The sequence below is a fragment of the Trematomus bernacchii genome, unplaced genomic scaffold (assembly GCF_902827165.1).
Source record: "Trematomus bernacchii unplaced genomic scaffold, fTreBer1.1, whole genome shotgun sequence".
Lineage (NCBI taxonomy): Eukaryota > Metazoa > Chordata > Actinopteri > Perciformes > Nototheniidae > Trematomus > Trematomus bernacchii.
In genome coordinates, this window is record NW_022987739.1 from 26,834,888 (window position 1) to 26,854,639 (window position 19,752).

The 19,752-nt window shown below is 40.5% G+C and overlaps 1 protein-coding gene across 1 annotated transcript in view; it reads left to right on the forward strand.

Moving 5' to 3' along the window:
* arhgap20 (Rho GTPase activating protein 20) overlaps positions 1–19,752 on the forward strand; it is a 36,980-nt gene that overhangs the window by 4,825 nt on the left and 12,403 nt on the right. Inside the window, exons 3-11 of the mRNA XM_034146497.1 lie at positions 5,955–6,131; positions 8,167–8,316; positions 9,368–9,409; positions 9,719–9,803; positions 9,946–10,023; positions 10,594–10,660; positions 11,527–11,724; positions 17,352–17,542; positions 19,106–19,270. Coding sequence (XP_034002388.1) covers positions 5,955–6,131; positions 8,167–8,316; positions 9,368–9,409; positions 9,719–9,803; positions 9,946–10,023; positions 10,594–10,660; positions 11,527–11,724; positions 17,352–17,542; positions 19,106–19,270 — 1,153 coding nt within the window. The remainder of the gene's footprint in view (positions 1–5,954; positions 6,132–8,166; positions 8,317–9,367; positions 9,410–9,718; positions 9,804–9,945; positions 10,024–10,593; positions 10,661–11,526; positions 11,725–17,351; positions 17,543–19,105; positions 19,271–19,752) is intronic.

Consider the following 19,752-nt stretch of genomic DNA (forward strand, 5'->3'; position numbering starts at 1 on the left):
AGGGGCCAGTGGGGGTCACCTGGGGTCAACACCTCGCATGGCAGTGAGTGTGTGAGGTGCTCATTAATGTCCGGATGTGGACATGTGTTAGTGCAGGGGGTGTTGCCAGGGGAGAGATGTGAACTGATTGTGGTCAGGTGACTCACAGAAGGTGAAGGTGGAGATGATTGTGAGTATTTTACCTTTTATAGTTTTTAGAAAACATAATTGTGATCTCTCTAAGTTTAAGCATTGATTTAGCAAGGTGTGCATACCTAACAGTCCGATTGCAGGGAATTCAACTCTTATATTGTACTATAATACTATTGTGGTGCTTTATACAAAAGGAAAACTTGCACAGTTCTACTTTTCCATGAATTTCTGTGGGAGAGAAACTCATTCTGGAGGAAATACATGGATGTTAGCCTTTTCAGACCATTTACATGCACCAAAACCTACAGTATATAACACACTACAGGACAGGGAAACTCCCTAAAAGCACAATAGGGCCCATTTTAAAGCTTTTAGATCATCTCCATGTTTTGGTTACTGTTGTATATAGAACTATAACACGCTAACGTCTTATAATTACAGTTTATTGGATACATCAGTTCTGCCAGCAGTACTTGGCAGTGGTTTTGGCATATTTTTTATCACCCAATATACTTTAGTTCCAGTTTTTAAGTTCTTATTTGATGACTTTATTCATCATACATTTGGATTACTGTAGCTGGGAGTATAAACTGAATGCCTGAGAGTTGAGTTGAGAGTTGTTCTCCTTTCATATATCTTTAAAGAGACTCTTTGCTTCCTCTGCCCTGCATTTCCCATCAGGCCAAGAGGTGCTGAAAGGCTCTCTGGCCTTCAGCTCAGTGTCTTACATCACCTCCACACACTCACACACACACACTCACACATACACACACTTACACACACTTCATCCAGCAGAAGTCTAACAGCCTCCAGGCTTACAGTATTAGGGGCTGAAGCTGAAGTGTAGGCCCCCTCCTCCTCCAGCAATGAAATCTATACTGCAGGGAGGAAGGTGGCTGCACCATAAAGCATAAACACATGTGATTGGCTGACTGCCCTGACCTCTCACTCAATATCAGCCATTGTGTCACCACAAGGCGACACGTACAGCAACTTCTCTGGCCATTCCTCTTGGTCCCAAGTACACGGACACATGTTAGTAATCTAGTGAAGATATAACTGTATTTATTTAACCATTTTAATTAACCTGAAACCCAAGTCCTCACCTGCTCTTAGAAAAGGAAAGAATATGTCTTAGTTGTGGTGATTTATGTGAGATTTATTTGGTTGTTTGAGGACATTTTTCGTCCACATACAGTACAAGAACACATTTCCTGGTTTTAATAAAGAGCTCATGCTAAGGACATCATGCCCCCAAACTCCCAAGCCAATTTCAATATTCTGACCTCATCCTGTGTGGGTTTTTCCCTGTATGCATATGCGTGTGTTTCCCTATAGAGAGCATTGTGTGTCGGCCAGGGGTGACATTATAGTTTGTCTATGGAAATGATCTGGCTGTGAGTCAGGTGGAAACAGGAGACAGAAGGTTGAAGCTTGATTTAAGAGATCTGGTAGTCTGCTTTATGTTTCCTACTTCACTGTTTCTACATTTGTATAGGTCTGTCTCCTGTCAACCACTCAGTGTAGGCAGAGGGATGAAATCTACTTTGGATTTTCCGTAAAAGTTATGCGTCATTTGAAATTCACTGTTTGTAATAGTGAATTCATCGATCACCTGTCTCTGCAGAGATGTATTTTAAAGTCTTTGAAGCTGTTTCCGGTGATGAACAAACGGTCCACTGTGGATTTAGGAGATGGTACGGACCCCGGGTGTGCATGTTAACATATTTTGTTCTCTCTCTAACACACGCACGCACACACTGCGCTGTCAATAGATGCTTGTCAGGAAAGCTTTTACCTCACAGACAGAAAGAGGTCAACCTACTGGTGATGCAAACCTCCTCATGCAGAAACAAACACGTACAAGTTCACCGGGGGACTCGCAAACAGAATAGACACATCTTCTCACTTTCTCTTCCTACAAATGCTCCTAGACACACACTTTTAAACACACACATCACTGTCACATCTCTGACTCGCCTCTTGTATGGCGATTTAACCCAATCAGAGTTTACTTAAGGAACAAGATGAACGTCAGCACCTCTTAGTCTGACTTTGATTGAAAATAAACGTAAAGTGTGCGGTCTTTGAGTCAGATTTTCTATTAGAGGACAATCATTTGCAGACAAACTGAGTATACAGATACTAAAACTCAAATAAACAAACCACGGACAGACAAGAGTCCTTCTCTGTGTTGTTCAAAAGCAGAGCAGATGGACACTTATGTAATCGAGTCAATACTGCCCTCAGGGAGTCAGTGTGCTCCATCAGTATTGACCATTTCACAGCTGAGGTGGCGTTAACAGTTTAGTAAAATATATTGATTTCTAATTATAATCACAAGGGCTTTAATTAATCATGAAAGCAGAAGAAAAAAACTAGAGAGAAAGACGTGTGTTGAGAGATGAAAGTGTTTTGATCATGTCGGCAAAGAACACAAAGCTTCTAATTTAGGGTCAAATGATAGAGAGCCGTCTCGGTTGTTACGGAAATGGTCTTTTCTCTTGTTTCTTGTGTTAAATATGTGTCCTTGTTGATGTTGCAAATGAAGATGCAAGTCAAATATCAGGCTTTATCTGAAAAATATTATCCCATCATCAATTTGTGTTTTCCGGCTGTATAAATCAAACAGACATGTCATCTTGCCCTACTTTGTGATCCCTTCCTAATCAACCTTTTATATACAAATCATGTCCGGTGCAGTTTAATTATTCATGCTGGGACATTAGTATGCGTCGTTGTGTGGTTCATTGTACACCGGCCTCTCATTGTGTTTCAGAAAGTCAACAGTTCTCCTCACACGCTGCCGTGCCTCCACAAAGGTGGCCATGTACGGCGGGCCGGCTAAGGACTCAATTTATCAACATCACATGATGTACAATGGAGCCATTAGCTGCTCATCCGTCAGATTCAAAGGGCGGCCGGCTCAGCTGTCAATCTCTCATTCAGGAGGGAGGGTATGTGGTGTGAATACGGAAGATGTTGTCTTTTTATGGGGGGCAGAGAGATGTGAAAGGGGCTTTAGAGGAAGGTTGGACCGTTTGTGTTGGTGTGTGCGAGTGTGGGCTCCTATGACAGGAGCATTTCCCTGATTTGAATGGACAATAGGAACATTTCAATGTGAGTTTTGCACTGTGTTAATCCCACTGCAGCTTAATCAAGCAGCCCAAAACCCTCCAAACGTCCCTCTGGGGTGGTCCTTTACCCCGGTGCCGTCGTCCTGCAGAGGCATTTGGCAAGACTTTGAGAGAGTAGTTACTCCAATAGTGAGAGAGCCACTGGACGCTGAGCTTAGATACTAGGTGAGTCACATATCATTGATGTAGATGACTAATTTGAAGCTTTATCAACCTTTTTGGAGAAATTTGGACAAAGAATAAAGGGTCCAATACAGATGAATGTCACTAATCTGAAGGAATTGTGACCAAAAATGAAGATTTGCATTGTTGTTCTGCCCCCTGACGAAGAAAGAAAAGCTTAATTTGTTGCAGTTAAATGGTGTATGAGTTATGTAAATGTTTTCAAAGTGGGGTAAAATCATTTCCCAGTAAACCACATGGGAAGTATTTTCTTTCCTCGTGGAACAATAGCTGATTGTTTTGCAACTGTAAGCTTTAAAGCCACATGGCGTCATGTCCTTAAGTATTGCTGACAAACGGAATCGGACATATCGTTCTATGCTTCAACCGCCTCTGTCTCGGACACATCTCCAATACGTTTTAAACTCCCGCAGGGCGACGTGTCCCATCGAGCATCGAGGCTTAAGTGGCTACATTCATCTCTTTGAATTGAATTCTCTCAGACCCCCTTTTTTGGATTTATTTTTGGCCGACACACAAAGAGGGACAGAAATGGAAGCACTCCAGCATAGCCTTCTGTTCTTCGTTAATTAATTACGTAACCAATCACTTGCAATGTATGAGAGGATCCAAGCCTTTTCTTTTCATCCCAGAAAAACTTGGACTGAATTCTTTGTTATGGGGTTACTCAGAATATTGTGTGTGTTCTTGTGGAGTGTTATGGATGTGCATGCGTAAGAGAAGTAAAAACGGAAAGTAGAATATGTTATGGAGAGGGTGTGTACCTTCGTGAGAGAGCAGAAAGGGTGTGTGGATGTTTGTGTACATGAAAAGGGAACAGAAAGGTAGAGACGGAGATAGAAAAATGATGTGTGTGTTGTGTTTAAGGAACTTTTATCTGCTTGTGAAGGGTAAACAGGAAAGGATGGAGCCCTCAAACTACTTCCTCTTCCTCCACAAATTCCCCCTCTGTTTTCATCTGTCTATCAGCGGCACATGTTGCAGCAAGGAAACAAGATAGACCATTTTAATTAAATCAGAAATCAAAGATATTTGTGTCTGTAGTAAAAACAAGGAAGTATTTCTCCAAAGTTCAGGAGGAAAAAACAAATAGGATGATACAACGTGTCTCTAAAAACCTTTTGGATGTGGTTGGTTGAGTTCAAATTCAAGTCGGGTACATTTTATTTTTACTGGCAAATATCACAAGTCCCAAAGTTCCTTTTAACTGGGGCTTTACAGGACAGACAATGTTTTTGGATGAATGGTTCATTTCGTTTTTGGATGAATGGTTCATTTCAAAATAAAATGGCAGTTAACTTTGTCATTTATTCTGTTGATGCCGCACGACAGAGCTTCCTCTAGTTTAATCTCAGCTCTTTGTGACTGTTTACATTCACAGAGCCATCTTTGTGCAGCTCCATGCAAATAATAACACATTTGCAGTCAAATGAGTGCATTACTGGTCAGAAAGTCAAACATTTACTTGATTATGTGTGGTTCAAACTGTGAGGAACCAGTGACGTGAATACAGGAAATAACAAGGTAAATATTCCACTTTTGGACTGTTGGATTTAGCTGCACAAGCTATTCGGACCTGTTGGCCTTTTTACAGCCTTTTCCAATTTTGGTTCACCACAACATGGGCCTCGTTTTTTCTTTTTTTGTTCCATGCTGCTGAATCGTATTACCACAGTGTGGAGGACATTGGAAAACCCCCTGGTGCTAATACGGGACAGGAAAAACACTGGACTGAATAAAGCTAAGACAAGATGTTTAAGGTTATTCAGGATTACGTTACACCTAGTTTAATCACTTTATAATACGTTCCCTCAATATTAACTGGAATTTATTTAGTTAATATAACATGTCTTGGTGATGACCTGTTGTTTTTATGCATATTCACTGGTTAGCAAGCGGCTGTATTGTATAAAACTCAGTAGTTTTTGAGGTGTAGGTCTCTTCTCTCTTTCTCATTCTGTCTCTCTGTACGTCATTCCAGATGTTTTTAATCTGTATCTTCGTCCACCAGGAGATTAAGGAGGCTGTGGCTCAGTGGGATAGTGCGCTGAATTTAGTGCGCTGAACTTTGAATCAGGGGATAGCAAGTTCGAGTCCCACTGCAGTCAGCATGTCGTTGTGTCCCTGGGCAAGACACTTCACCCCAAATTGCTCCTGTGGGGATTGTCCACAGTATTGAGTATGTAAGTCGCTTTGGATAAAAGCGTCTAACAAATGACATGTCATGTAATTAAGCCTCACGTCTTGTCCCTCTGTATCTCTTTTGTGCCAGTTTGTTTTAAGTTTCTCTCCCCCATGCATGAATGAATACACTGTAAAGCCCCAGTTAAAAGGAACTTTGGGACTTGTAATATTTGCCCAGTAAAAATAAAATGTACCTGACTTGAATTTGAACTCAACCAACCACATCCAAAAGGTTTTTAGAGACACGCTTTTAAACGCATCCAGGCCACATGTTCCTTTGTGTCTAATAGTGTATTTCATTCTTTTGTCTCTCCCCAGGGAAAACTGCTTGACGCCAGTCAGCCCGGAGTCCTGTCCCTTGGTCCAGGCCTTCCTGGCTGAGTGTCCACGCAGATTATTCTTGGGTCATATTCAAACGCAGCTGAAGACGGGCCTGCAGACCCAGGAGAGACACCTCTTCCTCTTCACCGACACGCTGCTCGTCGCCAAGGCAAAGTAAGTTTCCTTCTGTGCTGGAGGATGAAGCAGTGTGTGTTTATGTGGTTGTGTGAGTGAGAGGAAAATGCAGACACATAAACAGGAAAAAACAGACTGAAGCAAATTAGAAAAACAAAGCACCAACCTTTCATAGTTGTGTCTCTGAACAGAAATGGGCAAAACATGTGTAGAGGATGTAGCTCTCTCCTATCTTTCCCCTAAAGTTTCCTTCCCCTTACTCCCCTGCTTCTTAACTTCTCCCTCCCTTATTTTCTCCCCAGTATATAATTATTTCCTAGTCAATTAAATCCATATGAAGCCTGGCTCAGATCAAAGCCGCACTGGCCTACAGAATGGGGCTACCCACCCACAAACTGCCACACACACACACACATGTTCAAAAATAGACCATTAAATAGCACACACAAGTCCACAAACACACACTTTCGTGCAGTTACGTACACACACAGACGTGGACAAATTACTCAGATCTTGTACTTAAGTAAAAGTAGAAGGAATACAGGGTTACAAGTGAAAGTCCTGCGATCAAAAGTAGAAAAGTATTAGCATCAAAATATACCAAAGTAAAAGTAGTCATTGTGCAGATTGGTCCATTTCAGAATAATAGATATGATATGTTTTATAATGATTGATCATTAAAGTGTTTTCAAAGCTGGTAAAGGTGCAGCTAGTTTGAATGACTTTGTATACTGCAGGGTAGCTTGTGAATTTTAGTCCAGGTGTGACTAAAGTCTGATTTGTGTGTTGATTATATTTTACATCATTAATACAAATCTGTGAAGTAACTAAACGTACACGATTAACCCCTGAGTTGTGGTAGAAGTACAAAGTAGCAAAAACAATGAAATAGTCAAGTAAAGTACCAACAAATTGTACTTAAGTACAGTACTTGAGTAAATCTACTTAGTAATCCTAGGAGTCATGTGACAGTGGGTGGAGCTGACCCCTGCAGCACAGAGACTATTCGCTATAATTGGCCATTACATTGTGGCTTAACACAGGGTGAGTTTGAGGAATGTGTTTTGGTATGTGTGTATGTGTGTGTGTGTGTGTGTGTTTGCGAGAGGGAAAAGTTAATTGATGTGTGTGTTTGTGTGCCTTTTTATATCTGTGTAATAGCAGGGAGAGTGTGTGTTTGTAATGCCACATGTGAGCATTTGTACTTGTGTCCCTCTATAATCAGGGATCTAGTGGTGTGTAAATACACTTTTACTGAGCATGCCTGTTTTAAAATGCTGGAAATAGCTGCATCTTTTAATAATTCTAATCCAAGTAAAGCTCTTTTGAAAGACTGACATATGTTAGAGGCTTGTGGAAGAATGACTCATGAAGAAAATTAAAAGTTAGAGGATCCAAGTGCGTTCCTTGTGGAACCCCTAAATAACGATGTTGGGTTTTTATGGCATGTTTTAAAAAGGAAAGCTTTTGTGGGTTTCTTTTGCAAAAAGGTCTTCTAAATATAATATTTGATTCATGCGTTGATCAACAGATAATTAATCCACATTCATTTTAATAACTCATCAATGATTTTAGGTATTTATAAAGCAACATAATCCACAATTGTACTGGTTGTGTCATCTTAAATGTGAGGATGCTGATGTTTTTGCTTCGTCTGTTTTTAAGTCACTATATTAAATTGAATATCTTTGAGGTTTTGGAATGTTGGTCACAAAAAAGCAAAAACTATATGGAGATGTCAATGGGAGATGGGAGGCTGTGGCTCAGTGGGATAGTGCGCTGAACTTTGAATCAGGGGGTAGCAAGTTTGAGTCCCACTGCAGTCAGCATGTCGTTGTGTCCCTGGGCAAGACACTTCACCCCAAATTGCTCCTGTGGGGATTGTCCACAGTACTGAATGTATGTAAGTCGCTTTGGATAAAAGCGTCTAACATGTCTAATGTAATGTAATGTAATGTCAAGATTCGAATGGGAAAGTGTGGGGGTTTTTGGCATGATTTTCACTAGATATTTTCAGACTGAGACAGATTTATTGATCATAATGATGTAATGCATTACACTGTGTCATCTGCAGGTCTTCCACTCACTTCAAAGTGAAGGCCCAGGTCCGAGTGTGTGAGATGTGGACGGCCAGCTGCCTGGAGGAGGTGTGTGAGGGAAGCACCAACCCAGAGAGGAGCTTCGTCATGGGCTGGCCCACCTGCAACTGTGTGGCCTCCTTCAGGTACTAACATTCACATCAATACTACAAAATAGGCTTATCATTCAAAAATAGAAATGCCTGAACTGTATTTATGTTGTTGAATGTTATCTTAATTAGTTCAAATATTTGTCCTACAGTGGGGAAATGTACATTGTTACAGTAAAAGGGAAAGTGCAAATACAAGGCAAAAAAAGATAGACTAGCATATTAAATACAGAAAGGCTAATAATAAGATAAATGAAATAAGTCCAAGGTAAAATAAACGTAACACAAAAAGTAAGGAAATCTGTGTTTGGTAGATTATATCTTTGTTGTAACAATGCTTCTTGGCAATAAATCTTATACCGTTGGAAAGCCTGTTTTCTTACCTTTCAAATGGTGCCACATTTGTGACGAACATGCATTTGTGGGATGAGCAGCAGAGCTGAGTGTGGGGTTTGCACCCATGAAAAACGTGACAAATCTGTGTATAAATGTGTTTATAATAAGTAGCAGCATTTTAAAGTAATATAAGGGAATAGGAGCCAGTAATAACAACGATCAATTGTAAAGATTGCACAGTGTTTTTTCACAACAATAGAGTGACAACTTAATTTCCTCTTATATAACTGTGTTCATTATGTCTGCTGGCATTGCATGACAACTATTCTTAGCAGACATACTAAACATATTTTCTAAGATGCCTCTCTGAGTCAATTCAAACAAGAGTACACTTTGTTCTGAGATTGCAAATGCACATCGTAAAGGGAACTGATAACTGAACACGCCAACCCAAAATCCCTAAACCCTTATGTGCAAAAGACAAGACAATCAATCAAACTGCAGTTAGACTGAAGCACATGCACGACATATACATTCATATATATCTTTGCAGCTTCCTCTTTGCCATACATGCATTCAAACTCATTCACACACTCATTACATTTCGCATGAGAAAGAATCCAGTCGCAGCTCGGGGTGAAGTCTGCGGTTCAAACCAGGGGAAGTTACATAACAGAGAAAAACAGACAATTGCTTTTTACATGATTTCCTATGATTATGTTTTTTAATCCCTATCTTTTATCCTCTTTAGCTCCGAAGAGCACAAGGACAAGTGGTTTGCACTCATCAAAAGGTAATTGGTTTTGACTCTGCAATGGTTTGTTTTGGTGCAGTAGTTCCGCTTGCAAATCACATTTGTCATAAGGGGAGGAAATATTTGATCAGGTTGGAACAGAAATGATGTAAAAAGAACAATTTCCACATAAATGAAAATACACACAGTTCTCATAAATACATGCTTTTTACCCGAATGCATACATTAGTTTTACTCCAACTGCCTGCCAACTATATAACAGTGCTGGATTGGTCACTTGTACTTGTATTATGATTTTATATTCAATGTAACACTGTTATTTACCTCTTTATTTGTGTTTCCCTACAGTCGGATACTTGAGGGAAAAGAGAAGGACGACCCCAAGACCATCCCTCTGAAGATCTTTGCAAAGGATATTGGAAATTGTGCATATGTAAGCTTTTTTCTCTTTCCTTTGTGATTTTTTTCCAAGTCCACATTAAGTGGATAATTAATGACATCATCGAGTGCTGCTATTTATGTAACACACAACCAACTACAAATTTCCCTAATGTGTCCACAACGTTTTCCAACAGGCCAAAACGCTTGCGGTCAGCCACACTGACAGCACCTCTGATGTCATCCGCATGGCTCTGCTGCAGTTTGGCATTTCGGTGAGTAAAGACCGCTGCTGATGCTCAACTGGATTACAAGTGACTGCGCTTAGATGTTATTTAAAGTAGCCTCGACCAGAGCTATTCATTTTGGCACGGTACAAATAAGGTTTGGAATTGTTTTTAACTTTGTTTGGATGAAGGAATGTTTTCTTTGTACTGCCTTAAAGAAATTAATTTTGAGCACAGTACGAGTATGGACATAAAATAGGCTTTGTTTAACATCTACGTTTAATAGATGAAAGTATTAATTTTAGACTGTCCTAACAAAGCGTGAAGCATGTTAACAAAGTAATGGAATTTTGACTTTTTCCCACGACTTATAATGTTTTAGAACAGTTTGTAACACAAGTTTTTTGGGGGAAATGTCACCAATTTTAGCCTTTCTTTAATTATAATTTGCAATAACATCAGGATTGTTTGTAATATAAGCATTTTTAGTGGTTTCCTTACACCAGACGTACTTTCCTGTAGGTACCTTGACACAATCCGGAAAGACACAGAAAAGTAATTTCATTGAAATGTAAGTATTATATATTGTTAATCCTGATTCTCCTTCTCTGGGTCCAGGGCTGTGAAAAAGATCACAGGTTGTGGGTGAGTTCCAGTAAGGACGACCCTCCGTACCCTCTGATTGGTGAGTCCCGTGACATAGATATTGTTATTTAAACCTTCCCTTAAAAACACTATCAGACTATTTAAAAGAAAAATACTCCACTCACTATAGTCTATTTCCCTTTCCTTTTACGATGCTTTTCCTTCTCCAGTGGTGTAGGATTAGATTCATTATAAGACTCTTTTATAAATTCATTAAAGTTCAACAAAAAACAACCTGTCTCATCTTTCTGTTGATGCTAAAAAAACAGTCAGTACTAATGTAGAGATTACACACAGCGGGGGTTACTACAGCATCAGCAGTCCACCAACAACTGAACATCTGGAAGCATTTCACAGCAGTTAGTGACACATTGGTATTTCCGTGACATTTTTTTTAACCATATCTTTTGTTCTGTAGTTCCCACTGAATTCCCCAACAACAGACCGCTGATTCTTTTCTGCATGGAACAAATTCTGCTATAATTTTAAATCATATTTTCTTCCTTTTGTTACCAATGTTGTTTTTAATTTTCCACATTGAAAGTCCGAAAAAAACACAACACAAAAACATCAACAAAAGTCTTAAATCACAATAATGCTGAAGTAAAAAGCTAACCTGACATCAATCAATAATCATAATAATAATAATAAAACAATTATGATAATAATAATGACTCAAATATGACTTACTTAAAAAACATATAAAAAAAGAAAAGTAAACTATAATAATAATTAAATATTAATGTTTCTAAATATTTAAAATCTACTTAACCTCACGTTAATGCTTCAGACATATGCTCATTTCCCATAAATCATCTTATTTCATTAATATTATACATATTTTCTCCCTTGACTTGATGCCCATACCAGACCCTCTAACCCCCGGACCCTGACCCTCTCTTTCAGGCCACGAGTTTCCCTTCAGCATTAAGATGAGCCACATTCGGGACGGGGGGAGCAGCGTGGGGGGGGCAGGGAGGGATCCATCGACTCCCACAGACTCTCCAGGCGTTCTGCTGCTGGACCAGTGTCTCCCCCCCGACACCCAGTGCCAGTTCATCCTCAAACACAGCAAAGTGACCCCGGGACAGACTTCACTTATAGGTAAGACAGACGGTCAGGACTCCAGTTCTCTTTCTGGAGGTCAGACTGTTTTCCCAAGGCCACATGAGACAAACGGTCAATAATAATAATAATAATCAATTTTATTTATAAGCGCACTTTTCATTTGAGTAAACACAACTCAAAGTGCTACAGAGTAAAATGGTTGAAACAAAACAACAACAACAACAACAAAACAAAAATATAATGAAGTAAACAACAGAATAAAAACAGTGACGTTTCGGCCGGCATGGCAACAATACTGCAGTTCTCTTTTGGAGGTCAGGCTGTTTTCCCAAGGCCACATGAGACATTTTTCCAAAGAAAGGAAATGTATTTCAGGAAAAGAACAGTAATGTATTCCAGTTGTGAAAGCAATTTGAACTTGTAGTGACGCGATCAAAGGGAGAAAGAGTTGAAACGAAACTGATGAATATTTATTCGTCATGTGAGATGCCAGAATTGTATAAGGCAAAAAAGGCTTTACATTTTTTTTTAAAACAAACCCTGGAATACTGAAGCCTACATGCTGGGTTTGTGGTCTTGTGTGAATAACAAGACATTTAAATGTGTCTTCCTAAAAAAGAATTACCAAACTTCCTTGTCCTCATTAAGTGCTAAAGAGGCCCTATTATGCTTTTTGGGGTGTTCCCTTTCCTTTATATCGTTTTTTGTGTATGTTAATGGTTTGCAAAGGCGCCAACACATTGTACGTGATGAAGGGCAGGACATCTCTAAGCGGCTGACCAATCACAACAGAGCCGGCCAGCTAACCAATCAGAGCAGACTGGGCTCTGGTTTCAGACAGAGGGTGAAAAGAGGTGCTGCGGCACAGGCAGTATGAGAAAAAGAAAGAGCTTTTTGAACATTAAAGCATGGAGACATGTAGAGACACTACATACTGATATACACCTGAACATCAGCAGGAGAGGACTCTTTAAAGTAGAGACACTACATACTGATATACACCTGAACATCAGCAGGAGAGGACTCTTTAAAGTAGAGACACTACATACTGATATACACCTGAACATCAGCAGGAGAGGACTCTTTAAAGTAGAGACACTACATACTGATATACACCTGAACATCAGCAGGAGAGGACTCTTTAAAGTAGAGACACTACATACTGATATACACCTGAACATCAGCAGGAGAGGACTCTTTAAAGTAGAGACACTACATACTGATATGAACCTGAACATCAGCAGGAGAGGACTCTTTAAAGTAGAGACACTACATACTGATATACACCTGACCATCAGCAGGAGAGGACTCTTTAAAGTAGAGACACTACATACTGATATACACCTGAACATCAGCAGGAGAGGACTCTTTAAAGTAGAGACACTACATACTGATATGAACCTGAACATCAGCAGGAGAGGACTCTTTAAAGTAGAGACACTACATACTGATATACACCTGAACATCAGCAGGAGAGGACTCTTTAAAGTAGAGACACTACATACTGATATACACCTGAACATCAGCAGGAGAGAACTCTTTAAAGTAGAGACACTACATACTGATATACACCTGAACATCAGCAGAATATGTCCTTTTTTTCTTTTTTTTAAATGTCAGCAATTGCGGTTTAAAAATCTGTGGGAACAAATTAGGCTTAAAGCTACTGTGAAAGTATGTGTTGTTAAAAAAAATGTCATCAACATGCCAGTCAAGTTCTCAAATAGGTGGTTGGTCAGTGCCAGGAACCCGTGCATAAATCAAATTCTACTTGAAACCACAAGAAGAAATATGAGGATACAGAAGTATTAATGCAGAACAGAAAGTTCTCTGTGACCTTCGTAAACATCTCACTTTGTTGGTGCTCTTTTTTGTCGGGTTGATAGTTGAGAGGATGAATCGGTTTGGGAAGAAGAGAAGGAGTCGAGGAGAACGGTGGGAAAGGAGATGTTAGCGGAGCAGGGGTTACAGCGGGGGGTTAGGAGAGACACAGTGTCAGAACAAGAAAAACATCAGACAGACAAAGGGGAAGAAAGCCCAGCAGCATCCTGGCAAGGACAAGAAGATTCGGAGACAGTTTCTTCCCGCGGGCAGTGAGACTGTTAAAAAATTGAACTCTTGAAACAACTTCAAACATTCATCTGCTACTCAGTAGTATGTATCTAATACCTAATATATATATATCATTCCAATAACTTGTATATAGACTCGTACTGCACTATTCCACATCATCACTTTATTTTATTTTATAACTATTTTTCTTTTTGTATTGCTCTTGCTCTTATTGTTATTATGTTATTATGTTGCATTGTTGGAGAAGCCTGTGACATAAGATTTTCAACTACATAATGACTCTGTAGCTATGTCAGATTGACAATAAAGAACCTTGAACCTTGAACCTTGAAGAGATGGATGAGGGTGAGAATAGGAAGCTGGAAAGTGAAAAGAGATGACACAGCTATTGAGTAAGTCTGAAGGCCAGCGGAGGTGAAGGAAAAAGAAACAGCAGAATGTAACAGATAAAGAGGGAAGAATTCACAGAGGGACACATGGAAAAGGGGACGTCAAAGGCGAGAGGGACAGAAAAATGTGAAAGAAAAACAAGAGGACAGGAACTAGGATGAGTAACGGGGGACCTGGGTGGAAAGAAAGGGGGTGAGCTTTAGAGGAAAACAAGTTGAGTGTGTTGCAGTTCCTGGAGGCTGCAGTTTGCCAACCACAAGCTTCGCCTCAGATTCCTTTGCTTCAAGCATAACAGCATCTTACGCAACCGCTCCATACCAGCCTGCCACCATAGAGGCCCTGATCGCTCACACCCATCCCGAGAGCCAACCAACGTGTGTGTTTGTTGGGATGGAGCCATGGCAGGACCATTTATTCTCAAATCACCCGCAGTAAATGATCCCTTGAATGTTGCAAAAATAATGTAAAATAAATCTTTGGAGATGTTGTTTTCCAATTTGCTCCAAGATTGGTCAGTTTCAACATACTGCATGTGTGCCAGAGATTGAATTGAGTTATCTACGCGGCTGTGACCAAATGTCCAAAATCCCATAATTGACTGGAGGCAGAGCAAACAGTATGTCCCTTAGATTGACCCATTTGTCTTTAAAGAAGGCATATTATGCTCCTTTTTGGGTTCATATTTGTATTTAGTGTCTCTACTGTGACATGTCTCCATGCTTTGATGTTCAAAAAGCTCTTTATTTTTCTCATACTGCCTGTATCTTTTCACCGTCTGTCTGAAACCAGAGCCCAGTCTGCTCTGATTGGTTAGCTGGCCGGCTCTGTTGTGATTGGTCAACATGCTTGGAGATGTCCCGCCCCTTAGACTATCAAGTGCAATGACTTGGAGCGCCAGCCAATAGAACAATTAAGTAGTAACCCCTTTTTCAGTTAACAATAGTTCTCAAATGCAGTTTGACAAAAGCCTCCGTGCATAAACTCTGCATAAAACACAATATGGTACATAACAGTCATGAATGTGTGCTATGGACACATTTCAGCTGGTTCCAAAACAGTATTTTATTTCTATATCCAGTCCAACTCACAAACTTATTGCAAGAAATGTAATGTAAGATTCTGCAGGAAGAAGTCCAAGATGTTCTCACTGTATTTGCTACAATGTCAGATTTCCAGCAGCCAAAAGTCTTCATGTCATGTGCTGATTATGGGAGGTTAATGTGATTCATTATGGGAGGTTAATGTGATTCACTATGGGAGGTTAATGTGATTCATTATGGGAGGTTAATGTGATTCACTATGGGAGGTTAATGTGGAAAAACTGAGAAAGTTTGTTTATTTTTGGGGAGGAAGTTATAAAAAATAAAGAGGTCCATCAAATATTCCGATATGGTATCTCCATCCTTGTGACAATGTTAATCAATTCTTTCGAAAACCATAAAAAAAAGACATCAAGAGATTCTAGGATAATGGAATTGCCACCATGTCAACAAGCAGTCCACTTCCTCGTTCCTCCTTCCAAAAACTATTCCCTGATTAGAAAGCTGTAATGATGTAACACCTGTTTTTTACAGCCAGGTCATGTTATTTTTCCATGATGGCGATGCCCGCTGTGAGCAGCCCAGTTATTCTGTTACTGTTGAGCTTTGTTCCAGAGTGTATTTGGGCACGGCGCCACGACAGATCGTTAAATAATGAGTTCTTTGTGAAGAATGCCACATATTTAGATCGCTCTTTTGGGTCCTCCACCCACGGCAGGAATCCTTGTCAGAGTCCCACCCTTGGATACAAGTCTTAATGTAATTATGTCAAGACTTCTGGTGTTGAAGTTGTTACAATAACATTTAACTGCATCGGCTCTTTAACATTTATTACAGCCTGTGCAAACTTACAGACCTCACCAGTAGTTCAGACATGTGTTTTAGAGTAGTTTCAATTCAGAGTATAATTCAAGATTAGTACTGTCAATGTGTGTATTCGATCACTTTCTACGGCGGCCGACAGGTGCAAACGCGTTATAAAACACTTCCATTATGAGAAACACGCTGCAGCTTCACAAACGAAGCAAATGTAAAAACTAAAAATTGCCAAAACACATGCAAATTGTGCAAAATGTGCATTAAGAAAACATGAAATGTTTAAAATCCACTAAAAAGTAAAGTGATGCAAACAGCACACAGTTGGTTAGTCTGTTGCATAATTGTGAGTGTTGTGTCAGTATATTTGATAACAGGTCAGCTAGCTAGCTTACAGCAGATTTCCAGTAATATCAGAAGGAATCACATTGTTAAAATTAGCCAATAAAACTTACATTTAGCACAAGGTGACATTTCCCCATCCTTTCTTTGTGAGAAAAGCAGTAAATCATCACATTTCAGACACTGAAGTCTGCAGATGTTTAGTGTCTTTAAAGAGTCTGTTCCATAAAGCTGGCACAGGTTTGCGTGTAGAAAGTAGATGTTTGTTTCACATTCTCCTTAACATGCACCTTAAATGCCCGCTTTGAAGACAGACCTGCAAACAGACACAGGTAGACAGTGTGACTTAGGAGCACCGCTAAGCAAATGTTTAACAAGTGACACACAGTCACAAGTCTGCAGAGACACACAGAGCCCCATACATGCATGAATGTGTAACACACACACACACACACACGCATGCACGCACGCACGCACGCACGCACGCACGCACGCACGCACGCACGCACGCACGCACACACACACACGCACACACACACACACACACACACACACACACACACACCTTAAATGAAATGGTGCTCTTAGGTAGGGGCATGGCTACATATGTTTATCCCAAATTCTGAGTCAATGGTTCTTTCTTCCTCTGTCTTTCTGTCCCCGTCTTATTGGTGTCTTTCTCTATCCCACCTACATGTTTTAAGTGTGTGAAAATGTGGTCAAAGTTTAGTGGACAGACCAAGTATTCATGAGCATGCTGAAAAAGTCTAAAATATGGGACACCTAGTCTTACTGCGAAACAATTCACCACCTACTCTACTCTACTCTAACCTAACCTCCTCTGTTCGAATACGTAACCCCAGATCTCTAAAACGAAACCTTTACATTTGCAGTTTGGTAACCACCGAGCATTAGCGGACGTGGTGACTTCCACATGCATTACTCAAGCAGCAGCAATCTTATGGTGTCTGAAACCACCTCTTCCTCTTCTCCCCCCCACAGAGCCTGGTCAGCAGAAGTCCTTTAAGAGGAAGAGGTCTCTGATCAACTGGCCTTTCTGGAGAGGCTCCAACACGCAGCTGGACGGCCTCCCCCTCTCCCCCACCTCCCTCTCCCCAACTCAGGGTCGTCTGTTCGGGCGCCCCCTGAGCTCCGTCTGCTCTCCAGACCACGGCCTGCCCAAGCCTGTCATGGTGAGTCGAGTCAGGGTCACGTGAGGCCAGAGGGAGAGGTCAGGGTCCCGTCTGGAGGGGTCAGAGTGTATTTAGGGAAAGGGAGATGTACTCAGATCTTGTACTTGAGTGAAAGTAGAAGTACCAGAGAGTAGGAATACTGTGTTACAAGTAAAAGTTGACAGGAAAGAGGAAAAGCTTAACAGTTTCTTGCTGACTTACTCCCAAGCACTCAGGAAAATGTGTGTAACTATTTTACCACTTAGAGGATTACGTCGCCATTAAAGGGTTAGTTCTCCCAAGATAGCTTAAAATTCAATATCGCACATTATACATTTTCTCAGTGTGCTTTGCAGTGTGTACAGCATATCATACTGTCTGTCCTTAGCAGAGGTGGAAGAAGTACTCGGTTATTGTACTTAAGTAAAAGTAGAAGTACCAGAGTGTAGGAATACTCTGTTTCAGGAAAAGTCCTGCATTCAAAATGTTACTCAAGTAAAAGTAGAAAAGTATTAGCATCAAAATATAGTTAAAGTAGCGACAGTAAAAGTAGTGATTGTGCAGATTGGTCCATTTCAGAATAATATATATGATATGTTTATAATGATTGATCATGAAAGTGTTCTCAAAGCTGGTAAAGGTGCAGCTAGTTTGAATGACTTTGTATACTGCAGGGTAGCTTGTGAATTTACTCCACGTGGAACTAAAGTCTGATTTAACACTTGATTATATTTCACATTATTAATACAAATCTGCTAGGTACAAAATAAATGTAGTGTACTTGAGTAAATGCACTTAGTTATTTCCCACCTCTATCTAGACATATGGACAAGTAGAGGGTTTGCTTTCATTACTTTATGTAATTGTTAGATTACTGTTTTGTTGGTAATGACCCCTTAAATTAAAGAAAGAATTGACAAACTTGGGTTGCATGAGAAGTGAAATCCCAATCTGTTGAATAAGCAACATTTCTACACTTAACAAAAAATGTTTCCCCTCTGATCATGTGGTGAAACCTTTTAGAAAGGACCTCACTGAGTCTACATTGCTAGTTAGTTTCTGACTTGGTAATTGGATCCTTGTTCCACAATATTTTACATAATCCTCTGATTCTTGCGAGTAAATACAAAAAATTGCACGCTCATGTTTCCAGTCTTTTTCTTGAGATATCCAAATGACAGAAATGAATACATTTAGGGGACACAACTATCCAAATCCACAAGAATAATCATTGACTAACCCTGTTACTGTGGTATTCACTGAGCTCCTATTCTCTAATAATGCTCTAATAAAACCCATTTGATGTGGCAGAAATGAAAGATTCATTTTATTTGCAAAAAAATTATCAGATTCTAGGAAATAAAAAATGTAAAAACAAACAGCTGGGTCTGAAAAGCTAAATTCCCTTAGTCCGTAAATCCTTTAATTTCCTTTGGTTTAAAACATTGCTGGACTTTCTGAGCAAATAATCCCTTAAGCATTACATGGTATTAGGAGCAAAGAGCATTTGTGCTTTGAGAGAATTTCTCTGTCTTGTTCGAAAATATTCAGAACATTACTAAAAGGATGATGTGATCCCTGCAGGACATGTTGGTGTTCCTGTTCCTCGAGGGGCCGTACACACGGGGCATCTTCAGGAGGTCCGCCGGGGCCAAAGCCTGCCGGGAGCTGAGGGACCGAGTGGACAGTGGGAGCGAAGACCCCGAGATCACACACCAGTCTGTGTTCGTCATCGCTGCTGTCCTCAAGGTAACGCACACGCACGCACGCACGCACGCACGCACGCACGCACGCACGCACGCACGCACGCACGCACGCACGCACACACACACACACACACACACACACACACACACACACACACACACACACACACACACACACACACACACACACACACACACACACAGCCACGTCACACTGGTTTGAAAGCAGACAACAGAGAGCAGGAGGAGCGACTGATGTGCGTCCAAAGTCACAGAAGTCCAGACAGGATAATCTGTCTCTGCAGAGCTGCCAGGCAAATACACAAGGTGCCACATTGTTCAGCATCCACACACACACACACACACACACACACACACACACACACACACACACACACACACACACACACACACACACACACACACACACACACACACACACACACACACACACACACACACACACACACACACACACACAGCATGGGCTTTAACACAGCGCTGATTCATCTCACTGCCCTGCTG